Source organism: Geotrypetes seraphini, chromosome 7 (genome assembly GCF_902459505.1).
Source record: "Geotrypetes seraphini chromosome 7, aGeoSer1.1, whole genome shotgun sequence".
NCBI classification, from domain to species: domain Eukaryota; kingdom Metazoa; phylum Chordata; class Amphibia; order Gymnophiona; family Dermophiidae; genus Geotrypetes; species Geotrypetes seraphini.
The window spans coordinates 158,505,583-158,527,964 of NC_047090.1; the positions used below are offsets into that span (position 1 = coordinate 158,505,583).

Genomic DNA, 22,382 nt, shown 5'->3' on the forward strand with positions numbered 1-22,382 from the left:
TTTTCTGAGGAGGGAGAAAGTGTCGCTGATTAAAAAAAAAAAAGGGTCAGGGCGGCCAGTAAAACAGAACTTATGAAAATACTGCAAAAATTTGTCAAGTTGTGCATCAAAATCAGCTGACTGTGAGAAGCATAGCAGATAGAGAAACAGGAAACTCTTAACTGAAAATCTTGACAGAGAAAGGTGTGTGCAAAAATGGTCCCAAAGGAGCTCACCGTTGAACAAAAGCAAAGGAGAGTCAAAGTTTGCCAAGATCTTTTGGAAAGGCAAGACGATGTTTTGGGCCATATTATCACTGGAAGTCAGTCAGTTCTCCACAACCAAAATAGTTCCGCCAGTCCAAATCAAGAGTAAAAACGATGTTGCTAACCTTTTTTGATATCGGAGGGATTGTTCATTATGAATTTGTACCAACTGGACAAACAGTTATAATATTTTTCGCTCCATGAGACGCACCTGACTATAAGACGCACCCTAAATTTAGAGGCGGAAAACAAGAAAAAACACATTCTGAACCAAATTCTACCTGCCAGGCTCTGCACCCAACCCTACACTCCTTGCCAGGCTCTACCCTGTCCCACTGCACTGCCCTGTCACCTGCCCCCCCCAGTACCTATTTTTAATCCCCCCTCTCTTTTTTACGGTACATTTTTTTATTGGTTTCCAAAATAAATTACAAACAGGGCATAGCCCAAAATAGAAACAAGTCCCAAACAAAACTGGAACAATAATCAAGAATACCACAGCAATGAACCCCCATCTGATCAAGTTCTGCGCTGGTTTAAATCTTACTTTGAAAATCGTTCCTCCAATGTCTTTTTTAATAATATGACCTCAACCAGCGTCTCTTTACCCTATGGTATCCCTCAAGGATCAATACTCTCTCCTATGTTATTTAACATCTTCCTTGCTCCTCTTATGACATTATGTCAGTCCATCGGATTTTCGGTATTCGCTTACACAGATGATATACAATTATTACATCCAATTGATCCCAATAATCCACAAGAAATAGTAGCAATAAATGATAAATTGGACCAAATACATTATTGGCTCGACACTAATAAACTAGCCCTAAATATTCATAAAACTAAAGTCATGCTCTTTCCATGGAAGGACTGTAGCACACTTCCTATTCCAATTTCTATTAAAGGCATCCCATTGCAGATAACCCAAAATATTAGGATCTTAGGAATAATATTTGACAATAAATTATCATACCACGATCATATAAGTCAAGTGGTTAGATCCACGTTTTACAGACTTCGCCAAATTTGTTCCATGGCCAAATTTTTATGTAAAAAATCCCTGAATATCCTAATACATTCTTTAGTGATCTCCAAAATCGATTATTGTAACGCCTTATTTAAAGGCCTGCCACAAAAAGAAGTTAGATGTCTTCAAATTATTCAGAATGCCTCTATTAAAATAATTTACAAAGCTAAAAAATTTGATCATGTTTCACCATTACTTAAAGAGGCACACTGGTTACCTGTTGCACATCGTATTTTGTTTAAACTATGTTTACTTACTTTTAAATCTTTAATATTTCAAACTTCCGCTTTTATTTTTAAAGTCCCCTGAAACACCAGCGGCAGCGTCCTGAGCTGCAAATCCTCCCTCAAGCCCCGATGCAGCTACAAACCCCCTCCCTCTCGCCCTGAAGCACCAGCTTGGCAGCAATCCTGAGTCGCAAAGCCCTCCTCCCTTCCTCAAGCCCCGAAATGACAGAAGCAGGAGCTGCAAACTTCCTTGTTCCCTCCTTCTCTCCCTTCCTTACCCAAGCGCAGTCAGTCAGCAGGAGGCAGCCTCAAAACATCAGAGAAAAGGCTCTGCCAGGCCCAGCTGCACTGAGGTAATCAAGGGAGAGAGCGAGGGAGTTTGCAGCTGTACTCAGGTAAGGAAGGGAGAAAGCGAGGGAGTTAATTCCTTATACTACTTCTAGAACATTGAGATCACAAGATCAACATTTATTGGCTATTCCCACACTGAAAGTCGTTAATACAAGGCGTCATACTATTTTCTCAGTGACTGCTCCTCAGTCTTGGAATGATCTCCCACTATATATTAGACAGGAAAAGAATTTAGATAAATTCAAGACTAAACATAAAAGTTTCCTTTTTAATGATGCTTTTAGTGAATAATTAATTCTTTTATCTCTTTTTATCTCATATTTCCTTTTTTCAATTTGTCTTCCCTCCTAATGTTTTTACCTTTATTATATGAAATTTATATTAATTGTAACCTTTAAATAATTTCCCTGGTGTTTCAATATTGTATTTATAAATTATTTAACTTAAATGTTTTAAGCTATGTGTTAGAAACTCAATATGAAAAATTGTATGTTTGTGTATTATGTTACCCATTGTTTTATATTTTTAACAATTTGTACATCGCCTAGAATGTTGAATAGGCGATTAATCAAACTATATAATAAACTTGGAAACCCCTTTCTAAAGCAAGGAGCAACCTCCAGTATGCAGAACAATGAAACAAAAATTAACAACAACCTTTTTTAACCCCCGTCCCTTTTTTAAAACATCCCTGTCCCGTCCAGTAGCGAAGATATAAATTTTTAACACCCCCCCCCCCCAGTTGGGCCTTTTAAAAACACCCCCAGTACCTTTTTTTAACCCTTGTTCCTTTTTAAAACACCCCTGTCCCATTGCAAAGATATAAATTTTTAACCCCCCCCCCCCAGTTGGGCCTTTTTAAAAAAAACCTGTCCCATTGCAAAGATATAAATTTTTAACACCCCCCCAGTTGGGCCTTTTAAAAACACCCCCAGTACCTTTTTTTAACCCTCATCCCTTTTTAAAACACCCCCCATCCAGTCCCATCCCTCTTCAAATCTCCCCCATTTCCTGGTGGTCCAGCAGTGCATCGGCCAGCAGGCGCGAGCCCTCTGCTCGCCCATGCCGTCTCTTCTGTCATGTTCCGCACCTCCTTAAGCTTCTCCCATTGCCTGGTGGTCCAGCGGTGTCAGCGCCACCCTCTGAATGGTGTTTTTAGCGTCGGCCAGCAGGCATGAGCTTTCTGCCCGCCTGCCTGGGCCAGCGCTGCCTTCCGAATGGTGCTTTCAGTTTTCGCAAGTCTCTCCTCTCGCGAGAGCTGAAGGCACCATTCGGAAGGCAGCGCTGGTCCAGTTGCCTGGCACTCCTCCTGTATCTTCAGTATAGCTCCTTACCCAAGCATCCGCAACCATCAATAGGCATAGCATATAAAAAACTTCTTTCCCATAACAAATCTCAAAAGGTAATAATACAGAATACAACCATCAATACTAACAAAGAACATAATTTTTCTTTCCTTAGCAAAAGCAGCAGATGAATCCAGAGACCAATGGGATGTAGCAAAGCAATCCTCAATGGGATGTAGCAAAGCAATCTTCAATCTCGATGGGAAGCAAACGCCGCCTCCGCAACAACCGAAGCACTAAACGCATCCACCGCATGCGCCCCCACATCCAACCAGTAATGCTGAGATAAGCACTCTCGGAAGATCAAGTAGCCGCGAGACAAAACTCCTCCAAGGAAAAAACCTCTGGACCGAGTCCAAGAAGGATGTCTGAGAAAGATGGTGCACATGGGGAAATGAAGAAAGCAGGTGAACTGTTGGGCATAGAGAGGGAGAAGGCAACATTGGACATGGTGGTGGGAGAGGCATAAGGTACAGATGAAAGGGGAAGAGAGATGAGGGAGAAATGTTGGATGCGGTGGTGGAGAGGGAACAGTGGGGCTGATGAACAAAAATAAGTATAAGCCACCTATCTTTTCTTTCTATTTAAACTACAGTACTTTATTTTGAGAACTGTTTCTTTAATGTTTAATGTTTTTATAGACTGCGTACTGTATAGCATGAGCTACATACAAATTCAACTTAAGAAAGGTTTAAAAAAAAAAAAAAAAAACAGAACTCGTTCTTAAGTTTCCAAGTTTATTAGTTTTTTAATATCCCGACCATCAAGCAAATGTCTGGCCGGTTAACAGTGTTTTGTAAAGGCTAAAAATGTTATAAAATAATGTGAACATATATGTCGTAGACTAGACAAACTGGAGAGTGAGGGAGATAATGGGAGGAAGGGAGAAGTTACATAATTTAGTAAAGAAGGAGAAAATGGGGAGGGGATAGAACGTGAGGATTAGGATAACATTGTTGGAGCATATACTTATTCTCTGTAATAGTCAGAAAGAGGGAGAGTGGGAAACAAAAAAGAGAGAGATTAAAGAGAAGAAGGAGAGAGATTTAGATTTAACCGAAGGCATCTTGAAATAAGAAAGTCTTTAAGCCGGTCTTGAATTTATTTAAATTTTGTTCGTCCCGTAAATGTTGTGGAAGAGAATTCCATAGTGTAGGTGCAGTTACTGCGAAATTGGTTTTTCGGGTGTAATAGAATTCTTTTAAAGAGGGAATAAAGAGGAGTTTTTGGTCAGAGGATCTTAAAGTACGAGGGGAACATTGTGGAATTAGTAGTTTGTCAAGGAATAGTGGTTGATGGAAAAGTTTAATTTTAAAGGAGAGTAAGATGATTTTGTAGGTGATGCGATGCGTGATAGGAAGCCAATGAGCTTCTTTAAGGAGAGGAGTAACATGATCAAATTTACCTTTTTTGTATATTAATTTTATTGCAGAATTTTGTATTAATTGCAGTCGTCGTAATTCTTTTTGGGGGAGTCCATTAAGGAGGGAATTACAGTAGTCTAGGTGGGAAATGACTAGTGAATGAGTCAAGATAACGATTGAATCAGTATCTAGGATAGGACAGAGTGATCGAATAATACGAAGTTTAAAAAAGCAGGTTTTTACGATCGAACTTATGTGGACCCAGGGACTGCCTGCATTTATCAATCCTTATTTATATATATTCAGCAACACTTAACGTTCAGCCCTGTCCCAAGACCCGTTTCGCCTGTAGAAACTGCTTCTTCCGGGGTCGTATTTAGAAAGCTGCTTTTCACAAAAACAGAACACAGCTTACACAGAACACAGTCTAACTCGTTAGCTCTATATCAGGGGTAGGGAACTCCGGTCCTCGAGAACCGTATTCCAGTCGGGTTTTCAGGATTTCCCCAATGAATATGCATTGAAAGCAGTGCATGCACATAGATCTCATGCATATTCATTGGGGAAATCCTGAAAACCCGACTGGAATACGGCTCTCGAGGACCGGAGTTCCCTATCCCTGCTCTATATATTTGTAACCTGGCACTGGATGCGCTGGAATCAATGATCTCAGCCACTTCTCACATAGTACCCAGCATGCACTCGCTGTACCTCCCCATGGAAGTGCACCACACTCCGCAGTAGGAACATTTTTTTAAACCATTTTTCCACAAGGCTCACCACTATCACCTATTTAACATATATTTGAGAGCTCTGAGAAATAATCTGTCCTTGACCCAGGATCACATCCTCTCTTATGCAGATGATATCTTCATTCTCTGTATAGCCAATCATTCAATAACACCCTAAATTACTTGAAAAATACTATCTAACAACTTGAGTACATGGACAATGAAAAACTTCCTCAAACTAAAATAAAAAGTAAGATGATGGTTCAGAGACTCCAACTCACTACTTAGCACAGAACTAGAACTATCCATAGGTGAGAGACTAAACATAGAAAATGCCTCCAAAGTACTGGAAGTTACACTAGATTCAAACTTAACTTTCAACACATATCACCTCTCTAGTGAAAAAAATTATCTTTAAGATGAGACAGTTGAGGACAATTAGACAAGTCCTGACCCAGACCAGTTTCAAGACAGTAGCATAATCTGTCCCAATACCATACCTGAACTATTGCAACTCTTTGTATAGTGAGTGGCATTACAGAAAAGAGACTACAACTACTACAAAACACGACCACAACACTATTTCTCAAACGGAATCGATACAAGAGGGCAAGTCCACTATTAAAACAACTGCACTGGCTGCCGATGAAAAAGTGGATCCAGTTCAAGATCGCTTTGTGAACCACACAGGCTATCTACAGAGAAAACTCTGACAAACTTCTGATATTAAAGTCCCACACTCCTCCTTCAACTCACGTGTATCTGAAACACTTCAAACTATCCTTCCCATCACCTCAACAAGTTCAGCAAAAGATGTTGTTTGAGGCTACCTTTGAATACCAAGGATCTCTCATTTGGAATAAACTGCTAACATACCTAAGACAACCCACCACTTCCGGAAGAAACTTAAGACATATCTGTTCTCTCTACAGTCACTCTCTTATCCTTCAACTCTTCCTTCTAACAAAGTAACCTCAAGAACTTTATCTAAATCATTTTGTGAACCAGATTCCTTGTAGATAATTGCAGTATATAAGGACACTGTATTGCATTGTATTTTCAAATAGCTGTGGTTTATAAAATCATAATACAGTAGTAGAGTCAGTTAACCAGGTCTCACACAATCATCCAAAAAAAAAAATTTGCCGGTGTTAACAACAACAACAACAAAAAAAAAAAAGTCCCCTGAAACACCAGCGGCAGCGTCCTGAGCTGCAAATCCTCCCTCAAGCCCCGATGCAGCTACAAACCCCCTCCCTCTCGCCCTGAAGCACCAGCTTGGCAGCAATCCTGAGTCGCAAAGCCCTCCTCCCTTCCTCAAGCCCCGAAATGACAGAAGCAGGAGCTGCAAACTTCCTTGTTCCCTCCTTCTCTCCCTTCCTTACCCAAGCGCAGTCAGTCACCAGGAGGCAGCCTCAAAACATCAGAGAAAAGGCCCTGCCAGGCCCGGCTGCACTGAGGTAATCAAGGAAGAGAGCGAGGGAGTTTGCAGCTGTACTCAGGTAAGGAAGGGAGAAAGCGAGGGAGTTGGAGGCTCAGGACCGCCACCTGCTTTTGCCACTTTGGGACTTGAGGAAGAAAGGAGGGCTTTGTGGCTCAGGACTGCTGCCATGCTATTGCTTCAGGGCAGAAAAGATGGGGGGAGGGTAATGGAGAGTGTGTTAGACAAGGTTTCTAACACTCTCAATTAACCAGAAAAACAGCTTATAAAGCTCCATTTTTAAGATTCAAGTTGCGAGATACTCATCCATAATTAAAATTATCTCCACATAGAAATGTAGATTCCTTTTTTTTTTTTTTAGAAAAGGGAACATACAACCAGGAGTAGGAAAAGATTAGAAAAATACAACAGCCAGAGAAAACAACAAGTGAAAACCATAACAGGCAATTCATAGTACAGAAACCCTTTGGCTAAGGATAAAACAACTTATTCCAAATCATAAAATGTCAAGTAATAATCCATTTTTTAAAAAATTGTCAGAACAACTCAGATCAGTCTGCACTGATTTACATTCAAGTTACTGGCTACTTAGATTTAGATGAATCATGGAATATTAAATCTATTTTTTATGCTGAAAAAAACAACAACTTTAATGGAGTAGGAGTTTGCAAAAGGTGCCAGCGCAGCCTAGAACAGTGGTTCCCAACCCTATCCTGGAGGACCACCAGGCCAATTGGGTTTTCAGGCTAGCCCTAATGAATATGCATGCAAATCTGCTCCATGCATATTCATTAGGGATATCCTGAAAACCTGATTGGCCTGGGTTGGGAACCACTGGCCTAGAATACCTATAAGCTCTGCCTCTCTTTTTAAGGGATTTCAAAGTTTGATGTATCTTATGTAAGCATACCATACGTACTGTGCTGCTCTTAATAGAAGCCTCAAGTATTAAAACCATATTTCATATATAATTAATAATTCAAGGTCAGGCACCTCGGATATCATTTAATTCCATTAACAATAACCCTATATCTTTAGAACTGAAATACATTTTGAACACCCCTACCTTTTGCAGGCTGGTTGGATTCAATTGTGTTTTGTCAATTATTTTTATTGCCACCTGAATAAAAAAGGATATAAAAAATGAACACATAATCCTTAAAGTTAACAAAATAAATAAAGTTGCGATTATTATGATCTATGCAACAAATCTTAGACATAACCCTCTGGTATGAAATTGCAAAATTAAATAACCATTTAACAAATAGTATTTCAAATACTTTTGATATTTGCAAGTTATTTCAAATAGCTGCATTCAGAAAGACACAGAATTCCAAATATTTAATTCCATTACATAGAGATGGCTTTATATACAGTATGATGCAAAAACCTGACACCTCTGGTCAAACTACTGTATTTGTGCATGCATCAATAATTGTTAGCACTCAATTATTGCTCTTAGATGAACGTTTAGCAATTAAGTTGCATGAGCATCTCGGGATCACACCCAAATTTTGGCATAGAAATTTGGGCACCCTTTAGACCAGTGTTTCTCAACTTCTTCAAGCCAAGTACAGTGGTACCTTGGTTTACGAGCATAAGCATGCTTGTAATCCAAAGCACTCATATCAAGCAAGTTTCCCCATAGGACATAATGGAAACTCAAAGATTCGTTCCATAACTCAAAAGGAAGGAACTGGAAGTGCAAGTGTACCTAAGCCTAACAAATACCAACAGAATACCCCCGCCTCTACCCCCATAATAACAGTACTAATTGTAATGCAATTTCTTCCATTCATTTTTCATATATACATAACATAATCTTATTAATATATAATGGTAACCACAAAATTTTAAAAAACCACCACAAAGCGCACTGTATGCAGAGAAAATGTTAATTAACATTTATAATCCGGGGAGGGGGTGTTCAAAGAGGTCTTAAAGGCTTTAAAATATGCAATGTAACCTCACCTCAGTAATAACTCTAGAAAAATAGACAAATATAGTGCAAAATATAGACAGCAGATATAAATTCTCAAAACTGACATTTCGATCACTAAATTGAAAATAAAATCATTTTTCCTACCTTTGCTGTCTGGTGGTTTCATGAGTCTCTGGTTGCACTTCCTTTTTCCCCTGAGTGTGACATTTTCTCCTTCCCTCCCCATCCATCTCTCACTCTCTCTCCCCATGAGAGAGTCCAACACTTTCTGACTCCTGCTTGTTTCCTCTCCTCCAGACCTCATTCTGTCCCCCAACCAACATGTCTCTCTGTCCCTCCATGAATCCAACTTTTCTTCCTCTCTCCTCCAACTCCTATTGGCAACAAGTCTCCCTTTCTCTCACTGTCCATCTGTCTTGAGAGATCCAGGCATCTCTCCCACCCCCTCTACCGTCACATCCAACACTTCTCACTCATTTCATCACTGCCCAGCAGCCTCATTCCTATTTCTCCATCTATCATCCCTCTCCAGGACAACGCCACATCCCTCCTTCTATCACGATGTCCAACATTGCTTCCCTTGCATCCCCTTCAATCTGTCCCTCTGGTCCCTCTCCACCACCATATCCAACATTTCTCCCTCTCATCCTTCTATTTCCCATGCATCTCTACCTCACTCCTTTCTCAGCCCAATTTTCCTTTCTTCCTTACCCCATGTCCACCATCTCTCACTCCAACAATTCTCCCTTTCTATTCCTTTCCTCCTTCCTTCATATGTCCCAAGTAAGTGCCCCCTTCCTCCCTTCCTTCTGTGTGGAGTTTGTGCCCCTCCCCCTCGTCCCAAAATTAAGTTGTATGCTGGGGATCCCTGGCTGCCCACCCCTGAAGCTGCTGCCAGGGATCCCTCACACATACACACATTATATACATATAAATACACACATAAAATAATACATTTACCACATCTAATATAATAAAATGGTAAGCCGCGCATGCACACTTCCTATGCGTGCGCTGGTTTTCCGTGAGCTGTAGCGACACATAGGAAGTGCGCATGCGCGGCTTACCATTCTTTGAAAGACGCGGCGGTGGCTCCTCTCATGATCCCCGCCTGCGTCGGACTTCCGACGCAGGTGGGGATCATGAGAGGAGCCACCGCCGCGTCTTTCAACTAAAAAAAAAAAAAAAAGACAAAAAGGATGTCGGCCCGATGGCTGGAGTTCACCGCTGAGTCCGGTGAGGAGTGCTTCCCTCAACAGGAACCGTCGGGTCGAATTCAAATACTCCCGGCAGGTCGGGAGGGGGCGGAGCAGGCTCGCACACCTGGCAGGGACCGGGCAGGAAATAGACTCCCTGCAGGAGCCGGCCCGATGGCTGCAGATCACCGGACTGGACAGGGGGAGCAGGTAAGGGGGTGCTGCAGTACAGGAGGAGCAGGGAAGAGGTGATTCTGGATGGGGGGGAGGTAACAGGAAGGGAGGCCTACTGCTGGATAGGGGAAGCAGGGAAGAGGTGCTGCTAGACGGGGGGGGAAGGTAAAAGGAAGGGAGAATACCTACTGCTGGACAATGGGTGCTGCTGGACAGGGAGAGACTTAAAAAGAAGGGAGAAGGGCTACTGCTGCACAGGGGGAACAGGGAAGGCGTGCTGCTGGACAGGGAGGAGGTAAAAGGAAGGGAGAAGGGCTCCTGCAAAGGAGAAGAGCTACTGCTGGATATGGGGAGCTGGAAATGGGGTGATGCTGAACAGGGGAGATAAAAGGAGAAGGGCTACTGCTATATAGGGGGAGCAGGGAATGGGTGGGGTGCTGCTGGACAGGGAGGAGGTAAAAGTAAGGGAGAAGGGCTGCTAGCACCCGTTAATGTAACGGGCTAAACAACTAGTATATTATAATAGTTTTATTTTGAACCTGGAGTCAGTTAGCAAATTTTTACCGACTCCACAGCTCTGCAGATAATGGTTGTGGGGAAGGAGAGAAGGGTTGTCTCAACACAGAGCTAAGCAAAAAGAAAGCAGTCAGGCTCTTTTAATTTTTCCTCACAACAATCACTTAGGCCTAATATTCTATAAACTGTGCCTCAAATTAGACACCTAACTTAAATTGAAAGTGCCGTTAAAAATTCAGAAATAATTTTAAAAGGGAATATTAGGCACCTGCATCATGCCTACAGAGGCGCTTTACGACATCTAGCGTAAAGCACCTCCACAGGCGCCGAAAATGTAAGCCTTAAAAACCCTGGCCTACATTTCCAGCGCCTACCTTTTCTGAAGCCACAACTCTATAAACAGTGCCGTTGCGTGATTGACACACGATCGGTGGCCACCGACAACAGCGCCCTTTATAGAATCCAGGCCCGTCTACCGATATGTGAAGTTTCAGTTGAAAAATTAGAATATGTACTCTTAAAAAAAATCCTTTATAAACAAACATTCATAAAAATGAGTCTTTCAGAGTTTTACATAATCTGCTCTCAAATCTTAGTCTGCAAAATATTTTTATCAACTCTGTTAAACAGCAAAAAGCATTAGGTTTTATGATGATATTTTGAAAATAACCAAATACATGTCAGCCCCTGAAAAGTCATTTTTAGCTAAATTTTATTATATGAACTGCAGTAAGGCTTGACCCATCCTCCCAATTTTTATACTGAAGTTCCATATACTTTAAGGATGACATTTTAGCAACTACAGAAAAATCACATCAACTGCAAAACATTAGCAATATTATAAACCTTTGTAAAACTAATTTACCTCTCTGCCTGTAAGAATATGTCTAGCCAGTTTGACTTTTGCAAAGTTGCCCTTGCCAATTGTTTTAAGAAGCCTGTAATTTCCAATATGGGGTTGTTCATCTGCACAAGATGAGTTTACACCGCGAGCTGTTAAACGCCCAGATCGAGAAGAAACTTCTTGCCGCCCTTCTGCATGAGATGTGTGCTACAAACACAAGTGAAAGTAAGATTATGTTAAATGTGTTCATAAGTTGGTTTTCCCAAGCCTTTAACCCTTTCAGGACCAAGGGACCTATTTGTCCCATAACTTTAAAATCCTATAAATTTTGATTGGGATAGTCTACAGTTCTAAATTTGATATGTACGGATTCCATATGATACTGCCTTTATGTAAACAAACTGGTTACGACATTCATTCATTAGCGTCGTTGCCAGATTGACGAGAAGATTCACTTGCCACACTGTCCATAAGCCAGAAGTGTGATTTTTTTAAATAAAAATAATGATATTTCACAAAAAAAATCAATTTTTTGGCATCTGCAAGCCCTTTTTACCATAAAAATGTCGTCAAAACCACAAAAATTGGCCTACGATCCTTATGGTCCTGAAAGGGTTAAAGCCCTGTTCCTACAATATTCTATTTTTATATATATTAAATACTTAATGAATATTAAAAAATGCATGAACAACTGATAACAGCTTTTAAAAAACACACACACAAGGTACTCACTTTTTAAGGACTTTTATTTTTTTAACTAAACTACACTAAGAACTTAAGAGTGTTCTTACAAGAGCCTTTTCTACACACTAAGCCCAATTGTAACAAGACTGTTAGAACATGGGGTTTGGTTTTTTTTCTTTTCTTATTGCCGTATGCTGCTAGCATTAGCACACATACTAATTCTAACACAGATTAGTCAATAGACCATAATTGCTCAAAATCTGAGCTACAGTCAAAAAAGTATCCAAAATAGCAATACATGTCAATAGAACTACATAAATGTGTTCAGTTTAATGCTATACTACAGAAATTATATATATATATATATATATATATATATATATATATATATATATATATATATATATAATTTCTGTAGTATAGCTATACTACATGTCAATAGAACTACATAAATGTGTTCAGTTTAATGCTTTACTACAGAAATTATAGCATTAAACTGAACACATTTATGTAGTTCTATTGACATGTAGTAGTATAGCATTAAACAGAAATAATATATATATATATATATATATCAATAATAATAAAATGCTAGAGGCGCATGCGCTCTTGAAAATTCGTGAGCGCTGGCGCCCTGAGGTGTGCTTCTGTGGCAACATTCTAAACCTCAAGGCACATGCAGGCACGCGACTGTGGAGCATTTCGCGGTTTGCAGTCTGCCGCTGATTCGGAGGGGGGGCACAGGCGCACCTGCCAGGATCTTCTCACCCTCCTCACCCACCCACCGCGGCTCCTCTCTCGAACCGCACCAGGCAGGGATCGAGAGAGGAGCTGTGGCGCGGGCGGCCGGCCCGCAGACAGGCTGCTGAAGCCCGAAACGAAGCTTCCCGGGGGGGGGGGGGGGGGGGGAGACGGCAAGGAAGGACTGGGAGCAGGCTGCAGAGGCTGTCGGTGTCTTAAGGCCGCGGCGGCTTTAGGCAGATGTCGGTGGAGGTAAGGGTTGCTGCTGGACATGGGAAGAGGTGCTGATGGACGGGGGGGTGGGGAAGGAAGGGAGGCCTACTGCTGGACAGGGGGAACAGAAAAGAGGTACTGCTGGACAGGGGAAGAGGTGCTGATGGACAGGGGAGGGCCGGGGGGGGCAAAAAAAGGAAGGGAGGCCTACTGCTGGACAGGGGGAACAGAAAAGAGGTACTGCTGGACAGGGGAAGAGGTGCTGATGGACGGGGAGGGGCAAAAAAAGGAAGGGAGGCCTACTGTTGGACAGGGGGAGCAAGAAAGAGGTGCTGCTGGACAGGGGGGGGAGTTAAAACAAAGGGAGAAGGGCTGCTGCTGGATCAGGGGACCAGTGAAGGGGTGGTGGTGGACACAGGAGAAGAAAAAGGAAAGGAGAATGGACAGGGAGAACAGGCAAGGGGTGGTGGTGGACCGCCAAGGAAAAAGACAGAAAGAAAGAAATACAGAAACAGGCTAAGGAGAAAGAAAGAAAGAAATACACACACACATACATATTCTAGCACCCGTTAATGTAACAGGCTTAAAGACTAGTGTGTGTGTGTGTGTATATATATATATATATATATATATATATATATATAATTTCTATAGTATAGCATTAAACTGAACACATTTATGAAACGGCCTCAGCTACAGCCACATCATAGCTAATGATTTAACTTTCAGTTGGATATGACCTCATTGGATCATGGAAACTCCACAGAAACCAGAACTCTTCCTTCCCAAGCTCCTCACTGAAATGTTTAAGAGGGTCTCCCCTCCTAAACATATCCCCCTCCCCTTTTTACAAAAGCACAGCGTGGTTTTTAGTGCCAGCCAAAGCAGTAGGAATTCTATAAGCGCCAGAGCTGTTACCACTGTGGCTGGCGCTAAAAAACGCATTACACTTTTGTAAAAAAAAAAAAAAAAGAGGGGGTGGGGAGGAAAGTTCTTAATGTGGTTCTTGGACCAGAGGGTTTGCTTACCCTTATTCTATAGTCTACATGTATTGTCAGCATCCCTTGCCATTTAGATTTTATATTTATTATTTCGTAATCTAACCATTTAAACATAAAACTGGAAATAAAAAAGTAAGCATTCTGCACACTGGTTGGTCAAGGATGAAAATTAAATAGTTTGAACAGAAGTACCCTTCTGTCTGTTTTAAAAATACATCCATTAAAAAATGTTACCAAGCCATTATTGATATTCTTTCAGAGACAATCCCTGCTATTCTTCTAGATTTAATTTTATATTCTATGACCATTCATAAGCAACTGCAGGTTTTAGATAAGTGCAGTTTTTTCTAATTGGTTTGAGGCTGTTAACTACAGAAGCAAATGAAGTGGCCTAATGGTTAGAATGGATTAAAAACCTGGGAAGTCCAGGTTCAAATGCCACTTCTAACACAAACTGACCATGAGCAAGTCAATATCTCCCACTGCCTCAGGCATCCACTTACATCATGTGCAATTTGGGGCAGAGATACATTGTAACTGAATAATTATTGCCAACAGTGCTGTCTGTGTATGTTCAGTAGTGTTATAAAATAAGAATTCTTACACAGGATGATTGAATCACACATGAAACAATTCACCCAGTACAATATAATGAGATCAGGCATCCCAATATTAGGGAGAACTTACTATTTCTTCCCTTCAGTTAAATCTCCTTTAAAGATGAGGACCCCTGCTTGGTTGATTAGTGGCATTTAAAATTCCTTATTTACAAACATTGTCTTGTGATCCATTAACAACTATCAAATAGTGCTGCCAGGTCCTAGATCTACTCAACTTGATACAACTAGGCATAGGGGTCCTTTTACTAAGGCACGCTAGCCGTTTTAATGCACACTAAAATGGCTGGTGCGCCTTAGTAAAAGGATCCCTTAGTGCCTTCTATTTTTTGGTAGCACCTTTTACCTGGAATATCATCCCGTTAAGCACTTATAGGGAGCCCTCTTTGAAAAACTTTAAAATGACCATAAAAACTTGGGTTATATCAGGTTTTAATAACAGCTAGATTTGTAGTTTTCACTATAGGCATCATATTCTTTTTACTATGATTGACTGGTCTTTGAACGTATGAAGGTACTGTCCTGTCCTTATTTTGTAGAGTTCCTTTCATTTTTTTTTTAAAGTAGATTGTACACTGCCCAGTTCTGTAAGTCAGCTAAGCAGAGGAAGTTTTAATATACTATAAACTAGTCTAGCTCCTGCTTTAACTTTTTCCAACATTTCTGGTAAGGAGAACAAAAAACAAATTTGCAAAAGCTTTCCCACTGCTGCTGCTATAATACAGAAACATTGGGATAATAGAAAAAAAAAAATGCACGCTTATATAAAATTAAAATATAATACTGTTCCATTTGGAATATTTCTACTTATGCTAATCATAATAAGCAAGTCACCACAAGTACATACATCACCACTACCCTCACTCTAGAAACCTTACCTTTTATTCACAAAAATGTAATCCTTTCTTGTCTGCAACACATACAATTAGCTTAAAATATACCACTAGGCTTGAAATTGTTTCTTAGCAAATCTAATTTAAACTTTTAATATGGACCATAGGAGTACTCTGGCCTCTTCCTGGCCTAGTGGTATTTGAACTGTCTGCTGGGTTGCGAGTCCCATTGCCTGAGGTGTGTATGCTTTCCTCCAATTCACTTAAACCTAGTAACTCAAGTGACAGTGCTCAGCAGGTGCCATTCAACAAGGCTCCTACTACCGTATTTTCACGCATATAACTTAACGCGCACGATATACACGATTTTACAAACTGAGCATAACCATGCGCGTTATATGTGTGAGCGCGTTATACAATTTTTTTTTTTCATTGCGATCCGGCATCCCCCCTGCGAACCGGTATCCTCCCCCCCCCGCTCGCGTCACCCCCCCAGCACCGCAAAGACATCGCTTACCCGATTGGGCACCGGCACCAGCACCAATGCACAGGACGTGCCAGTGCCAATGCCCGAAGATCCTCCCTCGCCTGGGCTGGGCTGGGCAAGGGAGATCCTCCCTCTTCCCTGTGCTGGGCTGGTCTGGGCTTTAAGCATTTGCGCATGCTCAAAGCCTTCTGGTCTCACTCTCTCCGAGATTCTGAATCTGAGAATCTCGGAGAGAGCGAGACCAGAAAGCTTTGAGCATGCGCAAATGCTCAAAGCCCAGACCAGCCCAGGCAAGGGAGGATCTTCGGGCACTGGCACGTCCTGTGCATTGGTGCTGGTGCCCAATCGGGTAAGCGATGTCTTTGCGGTGCTGGGGGGGATGTAGGATCGCGGAGGAGGGGGGGTTACGCGAGCGGGGGCGAGGATGCCGGTTCGCAAGCCAGAAGAGGGAGTAAGCGGGGGTGGCGGGAGGATGTTTTAGCAGCATGCGCGGTATACGCGTGTGCGTGCTATATAGAAATTTTTTTACAGAAATGCTTTGTTCCCGCGCGTTATATGCGTGAAAATACGGTATAAGGTCCACAACTGTAATGTCTCCAAATGGTTAGTTGTCCCATGTGCCATGACATATCCAAGCGAATGCTACAGATGACCTCATGCTTTCAGATATTGCTAATACTTCTCAAACACATGATTTGTTCTGGAGTTCATAAAGGTGTATATGGGGAACATATCAAGGTGCTCTTAGAAATTGCTCTATCAGGCCAGTGGTATTCAATATAATGAGGACAATTCTCTATATCTTTCTGACAGCAGTAAGTTACAGGGACTCCATCACCCACCCTGGAATAGAAAAAAATGGCTTTGCTAGAAAGCAGAAGACTTGACAAGAAAACTGAACCCAGGACATCCACACGGCAATGCACAGTACTATTTCTAAGCCACAGAGGCTAACCAATGTTAACTTTCTAGAAATACTTCCATTGGCACTTCTTCTTTTCCTATTACAAACCAACAAAATATATATATATATATTTTTTTTTTTAATTGTACAGCACTTTAGATACTAAAAGAAAACAAAAAACAAACAAACAAACATTAAGCGAGACTGACATACTGAACCCGTTTAGAATTCACTTTAGGCCTTGTAGCCCAGACTTAGTGGTTTTATAGTAAATAAACTCCTTATCTTGCAGACTGCACAAGGGAACTTGATACAATAAGAAATGTTTTCTTACCCTAGAGTCCTTTAACATAATTCAGCATTTCAAAGAAAAGTGTGCCATTATTCACAATTCATAAATAACCTACTTGGCAGTAACATATCAAGCCTAACTTGGCAGTAACATATCAAGTTCTAGTTATCTCACTGATTTCTCTCTAAACTGCAAGATAATTCTGTTATTTCTCACGGAGCTTCTAATTTTAAGATCTCTACTAGGATCACAACACACACAAGAAACACATTAAAGTGAAATCATAAATTCTGCATTAGTTAAATTTGATTCAGCTCATTCCATTTACAGTAGTAGTTCAAAGGCACTTGTATTTGGGTACAGTAGGTTATTTCCCCATCATCACAGTTTATAATCTAACCCTGGGTTTTACTAAACAGTGGTAGAGGTTTCTACTGTGGGCCAGCAAGGTAAGTGCTCCGATGCTCATGCGCATCAAAGTATTGACAGTACCTCATTGGTCTGCGGTAGAAACCTTTACCACCATTTATTAAAACGAGACCCAAGTCTGTAGTTAAGTGACTTGCCCAAAAGCACAAGGTGCTTCAGTAAGATTTGAACCACTAGTAAAAGAAGCACCACAATGGATAAGGTAACATTACATAATGTACAAGTGCCAGATGTAGAAATGTGGCAGAAAAATGCAAACACAAACCTCCCCCCTCTCAAGGTTTACTAGTTTTTAGACAGAGTCTAGGGTCAGAAAAATACTTACTTGAACTACACTGCTTTGTTACCTTTAAGGCTTGCAAATGGCATATAAGAAAAAAACCATAATTGTACTAAGAAACCAGAATTTAGAAGAAAACCTAGTCACCAGGGTTCTTGGTAGTCCACAGCTTATTAGCAAGTTGGCAGGACACTGACGATGTTGCTGATTGGGCCCAATTCTTGTTCTATTTGGTATCAATATGTTTACCGAGTTGTTAGATTTGTAGCTTTGTCTTTTCCTGATAACAGTTGCTTATACTAAGTTCTGCTTTTAGATATGTTCATTTAAACTATATTTATACTCTGCTTTTATTAAAGCAGGATGTCTGTTCTTTTCCTGCTAAGTCTGAATGATATACCGGTATTTGTAAAGAGCTGTAAACTTGTGGTGTACTTTGGTTATTTTAATTTGGATTTATGTGAATATAGAAAATTTTAAAATAAAATATACAAGTCGATCTTACAATCTGCATATACACCTCCTTATACCTTATCTACATCATCCAACTTGGGCACAAACAAACCATACAACAGTTCATCTCTCCAGAAAGTCCTTTATTATATTTGATGTAGTCGTCAAGAAGATACAAAACATGCTGAGTAAGCCCAAAGAACCAGAGTCTAGTATACTGTTTTTCAACAGAGGCCAACCTGAGTTACATTCAGCAAGCAGGATCAATTCCTTGTTACTCATGCCATGCATAAGCAGTAGCTTTCCCAAAGGCTACCTGACTCATAATGCCTTACTGATTTTTCTTCCAGGAAGATGGCCAAACCCCTTTTAAATCCAACTATGCTAGATGCCCTGGCCATATCTTCTGGCAACAAATTCCACAACTTAATTGTTCAGTAAAAAATGACTTCATCTTCTTTTAATATGCCACTCATTAGTATTAAGGAGGAGGGCACCCAAATAAAGTATTTGAAAGGTTAGATAAAGTATTCCATATTTACCCATTCCATAACCCCTCTCAGCTGTATCCCTATTAAGCTGAAGAGTCCTGCTTAGCCTTTTTCGTCACAGGAGTGCCATTCCAATCTTTCATTTTCATTTTCTCTATAATTTTTCTAATGCCACTTTCTTGAGATGGGGTAACAAGAACTGTAATCAATATTCAAGATGCAGTCTATGTTGCGTTTTATTTATTGTATTTGTTGAAGTTTGCAATGTCTTGCTTTAAAGCGATCAGCTGACCTAGTTTTTAAAAAATAGTACATTCCTTCACACCACTGATTTTTAACCTAGCCACCTTTAATTCCTTCCCACCTTTAATTCCTTCCCACAAGATTCTAGATAGTCAATTAGCAGGTGAATTCCTCACCCATTTGTAATTTATACACTAAGTGTTTTAAACCATTCCTGCATGGACAGGAAATCGGCAGAACGCACTCAAATTTGAAACTTTCCAGTAGTTTTGAAGACTTCACGCCCAACATTACAGATACCAAACCTTCAATGTCACACAACAGCTACATGTTACAGAAGCACAAATGCTGTTCATCAACTTTCTGCCACAGCACGGATAATTTAAGTTTTTAACAATTAATAAGGCTTATTTAACATTTGTCCACATTACTTACATTTTCCGTATCTCTTTCAATCACCGTAGGTAATGGAGTTCTAGCAGACATATTAACTCACTTATTTTAAGCACCGTTCGCAATACAAGAAAGTAAAACACAATCGAATGCTACGTAGACGTGATTAGTGGTTATAAAGTGTGACCAAAGAGTTTTCTTAATGTTCACAATCTTCCAGTCCTTTAACCAATCAAATACAACCTTGGTTTGAAATCTTCCGCTCTCATTATATACAGATAGCTTATACTTCTTAGGGAATCGCACTGGATTCTTCAATAACGGGTTTCATTGCATATAAATAAAGTGCAAACATGTTGGAGAAATGAAGTGCAACAAAGGGGCTGGAAAATGTAGTGCTGCAGCGAACGTCTCCCAGCTCCGAAACAATTCACTCAATCACACCCAGGCCCCTCCACTTCTTAAGTACTTCAGTCTGCTGCAGTACCACCGGGGACTCGTCTCACGCGCCAAGTTTCCTTCAGCGGAAAAACCCGGAGCCAGAGCGGTCTCCCGACGTCGCAAGCCTTCGTCGCCAGGCCAGTTACGGTTCACCATGGGTGTTAACCTATTTGCTCCTAGCCAGCCCGGACTCTCCCCTAGAACCTCCTGTACCATCCAAGATGGCGAACCCGCTTCCTCTTTGCTGGGTCCTAAGAGCCGAGCCCACTGTTCGCCGGAAATGACGTTTCCTCCGCGGTTCTCACGCGGCCTCCCTGTCTCCTTCTTGCCAATTGGCTGCTGATGAGAGGCATAACACTTTTTTTTTGTTGTTGTTGCTAGGGGCGACTTCGGCTGAACTTGTTCTCGGGTGTCGGAGCGAGTGAGGCTGGTGAATAGTTTTCGAGTGGACTATTGAGATAATGTAGGCAATTCATTCTGACTTTTTTTTTTTTTTCATTGGGGAAAGAAGAATGAGTCAAACAGAATTGTAAGTGCAGCTGACGCTTTTCCTCAAGAACGGAAAAAGAAGCACGCGACGTGTCCTTAGTTGAGCATGATTTTTTTTTCTTGCTACTCTCTAATTAAAAACTTCCTAAATCATAGTTGTCAAGATCCACGGGCTAAAGTAGAGGTCTGAAATTTTACAATCCAAGAGAGACAAACATACCTTGAATTATTTTAGGAGCTTCTGCTTATAATCTGTTTTAAAACATTATAATTTTTTAAAAATCGTAATATTTGCATACCGATCACTATAATATCTTGTGTGTTGGGTACCTGTTAATATTCTCCAGCACCCAACGGACTGGTGAAAGGTATATACCCCTCAGTTAACTTTCAGGCCTCTAAGACTGCAGTATTCCCAAGACTTTTAAACTCGGGACTTCATTTGTAGACAAAAAGGAAGTGAAACTGGGGAAGGATGTAGGACAGACAGACAGACAGACAGGGACAGGAGAGGGAGGGTCTGGATTAGGGAGCAGAGTTCCCCTTCTCTGCTCTATTCCAGGCTCATCCCCTCCTTTCTCATGTAGGCTGCCCAGAAGAGAGGAAGTAGAACACAACACCCCTGCTTATCTGGAGTCTGAAAAGAACTGGTAGAACCTCATTCCCACAAAAATTACCCCCCCCCCCCCCGCCCCGATTAAACAAGCATCCTATAAATAGGTAAAGTATGTACTGATGATTCTTTGGATTAGTGGGGCTGTTATGTTGACTGCAGCTACTCTTTGTTGACTCCCAAGAAGCTGTGTCTCTAAGTGAGTTCCTAGTTATGTCTAATGGTTGGGCTAGCCCTGTAGTCCAGCCAGTTTTCTTAGTGGAAGTCTGGCAGTTGGCAGGATAGAAAACTGGCCAGTATCTAGTTTTCTGCTAGTCGTTGTCAAATAAGGGTCAACTATCGCTGTTTGACAGCCCACCAGTGTGGTTCCCCTTCCTTCAGCAGCATCCCAGTTCAACTTTAAGCAGCCACCTTAGACTTAAAAGTTGCAGGTGGACTGCCTTCTATACTCATTGCAATACCAGTCTTATCCTCTCTGATGTAGGAAGTCTACATTGGGAAGGAAATGACAGGACAGACATTGTTTTAACTGTACAGACGTTGAAGGCATTCCCCACATATTTTTACAAATGTATGGTGGCTGCTGAATGTTGTGATCAAGTTGCCATTGGTGGGAAAAGGAGATGCTGAATGTTGGGAGGAGAGGAGTTGGAAAGGTGTGGTGGATATGATATGATACTGGAAAGGAGATGCTGGATTTAGGTGAAGTGGAGAAGATGTTGGACTTTGGGATGAGATTGGAAGTAATATAAGGGACATGATGGGACAGTGCAGGGGAAAATAGGGGCACAGATGTGAAGATGCTGGACAATCTGAGGAAGAGGGAATAAGGATATGGATGGATAATGCCTGATATGATGGAGCCATTGGAGAACATGGGACACAGGTGGGAGTGATGCTGGACCACAAGGAAGGGAAGACTAGTGACACGGGAGATACTGGACCATCTGAGCAGTGGGACTAGCAAGACCACTGGGATACTGGATATGAGATGAAGAGACAGAGGGGAAGAGGGACATGGGGGTAGAGAACTAAAAATATGGAGGAGAAGAGAGAAAGTGGCTGCTAGACCTGGGGAAGAGAGAAGAGAAGTGCTGGGCGAGGGGAAGGGGGAGGAAAGAGAAGAGGAAGACCATGAAAGACTGGGGAAGATGAGATCAATGAGAAATGGGAGTGTGGAATGAAGAAAAGAGATGGAAATCTACAGATAGATGCAGTAAAAGAGGGAGATTGGGGACTGATTGATAAGAAGGAGAGTGTAATCATGATAAGAGCAGTAGAAAAATGAATGGAAGAAATCTGAAAGGAAGTGATCAATATTAGAGATAGAGCTCCCATTAGGGACAGAAAAAGTACCTTCATAAAATATGT

General features: G+C 41.2%; 1 protein-coding gene across 5 annotated transcripts in view; it reads right to left on the reverse strand.

The window, feature by feature from the left end:
- The window catches only part of MARK3 (microtubule affinity regulating kinase 3), a 184,123-nt gene extending 163,910 nt beyond the window's left edge, over positions 1-20,213 (reverse strand). For 3 of the 5 annotated variants that reach the window (XM_033951300.1, XM_033951298.1, XM_033951299.1), the window contains exons 1-3: positions 19,511-20,210; positions 11,429-11,614; positions 7,802-7,855 (exon numbers count right to left, since the gene is read on the reverse strand). In XM_033951300.1, the coding sequence (XP_033807191.1) occupies positions 7,802-7,855; positions 11,429-11,614; positions 19,511-19,561 (291 nt within the window). In that variant the 5' untranslated portion in view covers positions 19,562-20,210. Of the gene's footprint in view, positions 1-7,801; positions 7,856-11,428; positions 11,615-19,510 lie in introns of all 5 variants that reach the window. The other 2 variants (XM_033951301.1, XM_033951297.1) reach the window with 2 other exon arrangements.
- Between the last annotated feature and the right edge of the window lie 2,169 nt (positions 20,214-22,382).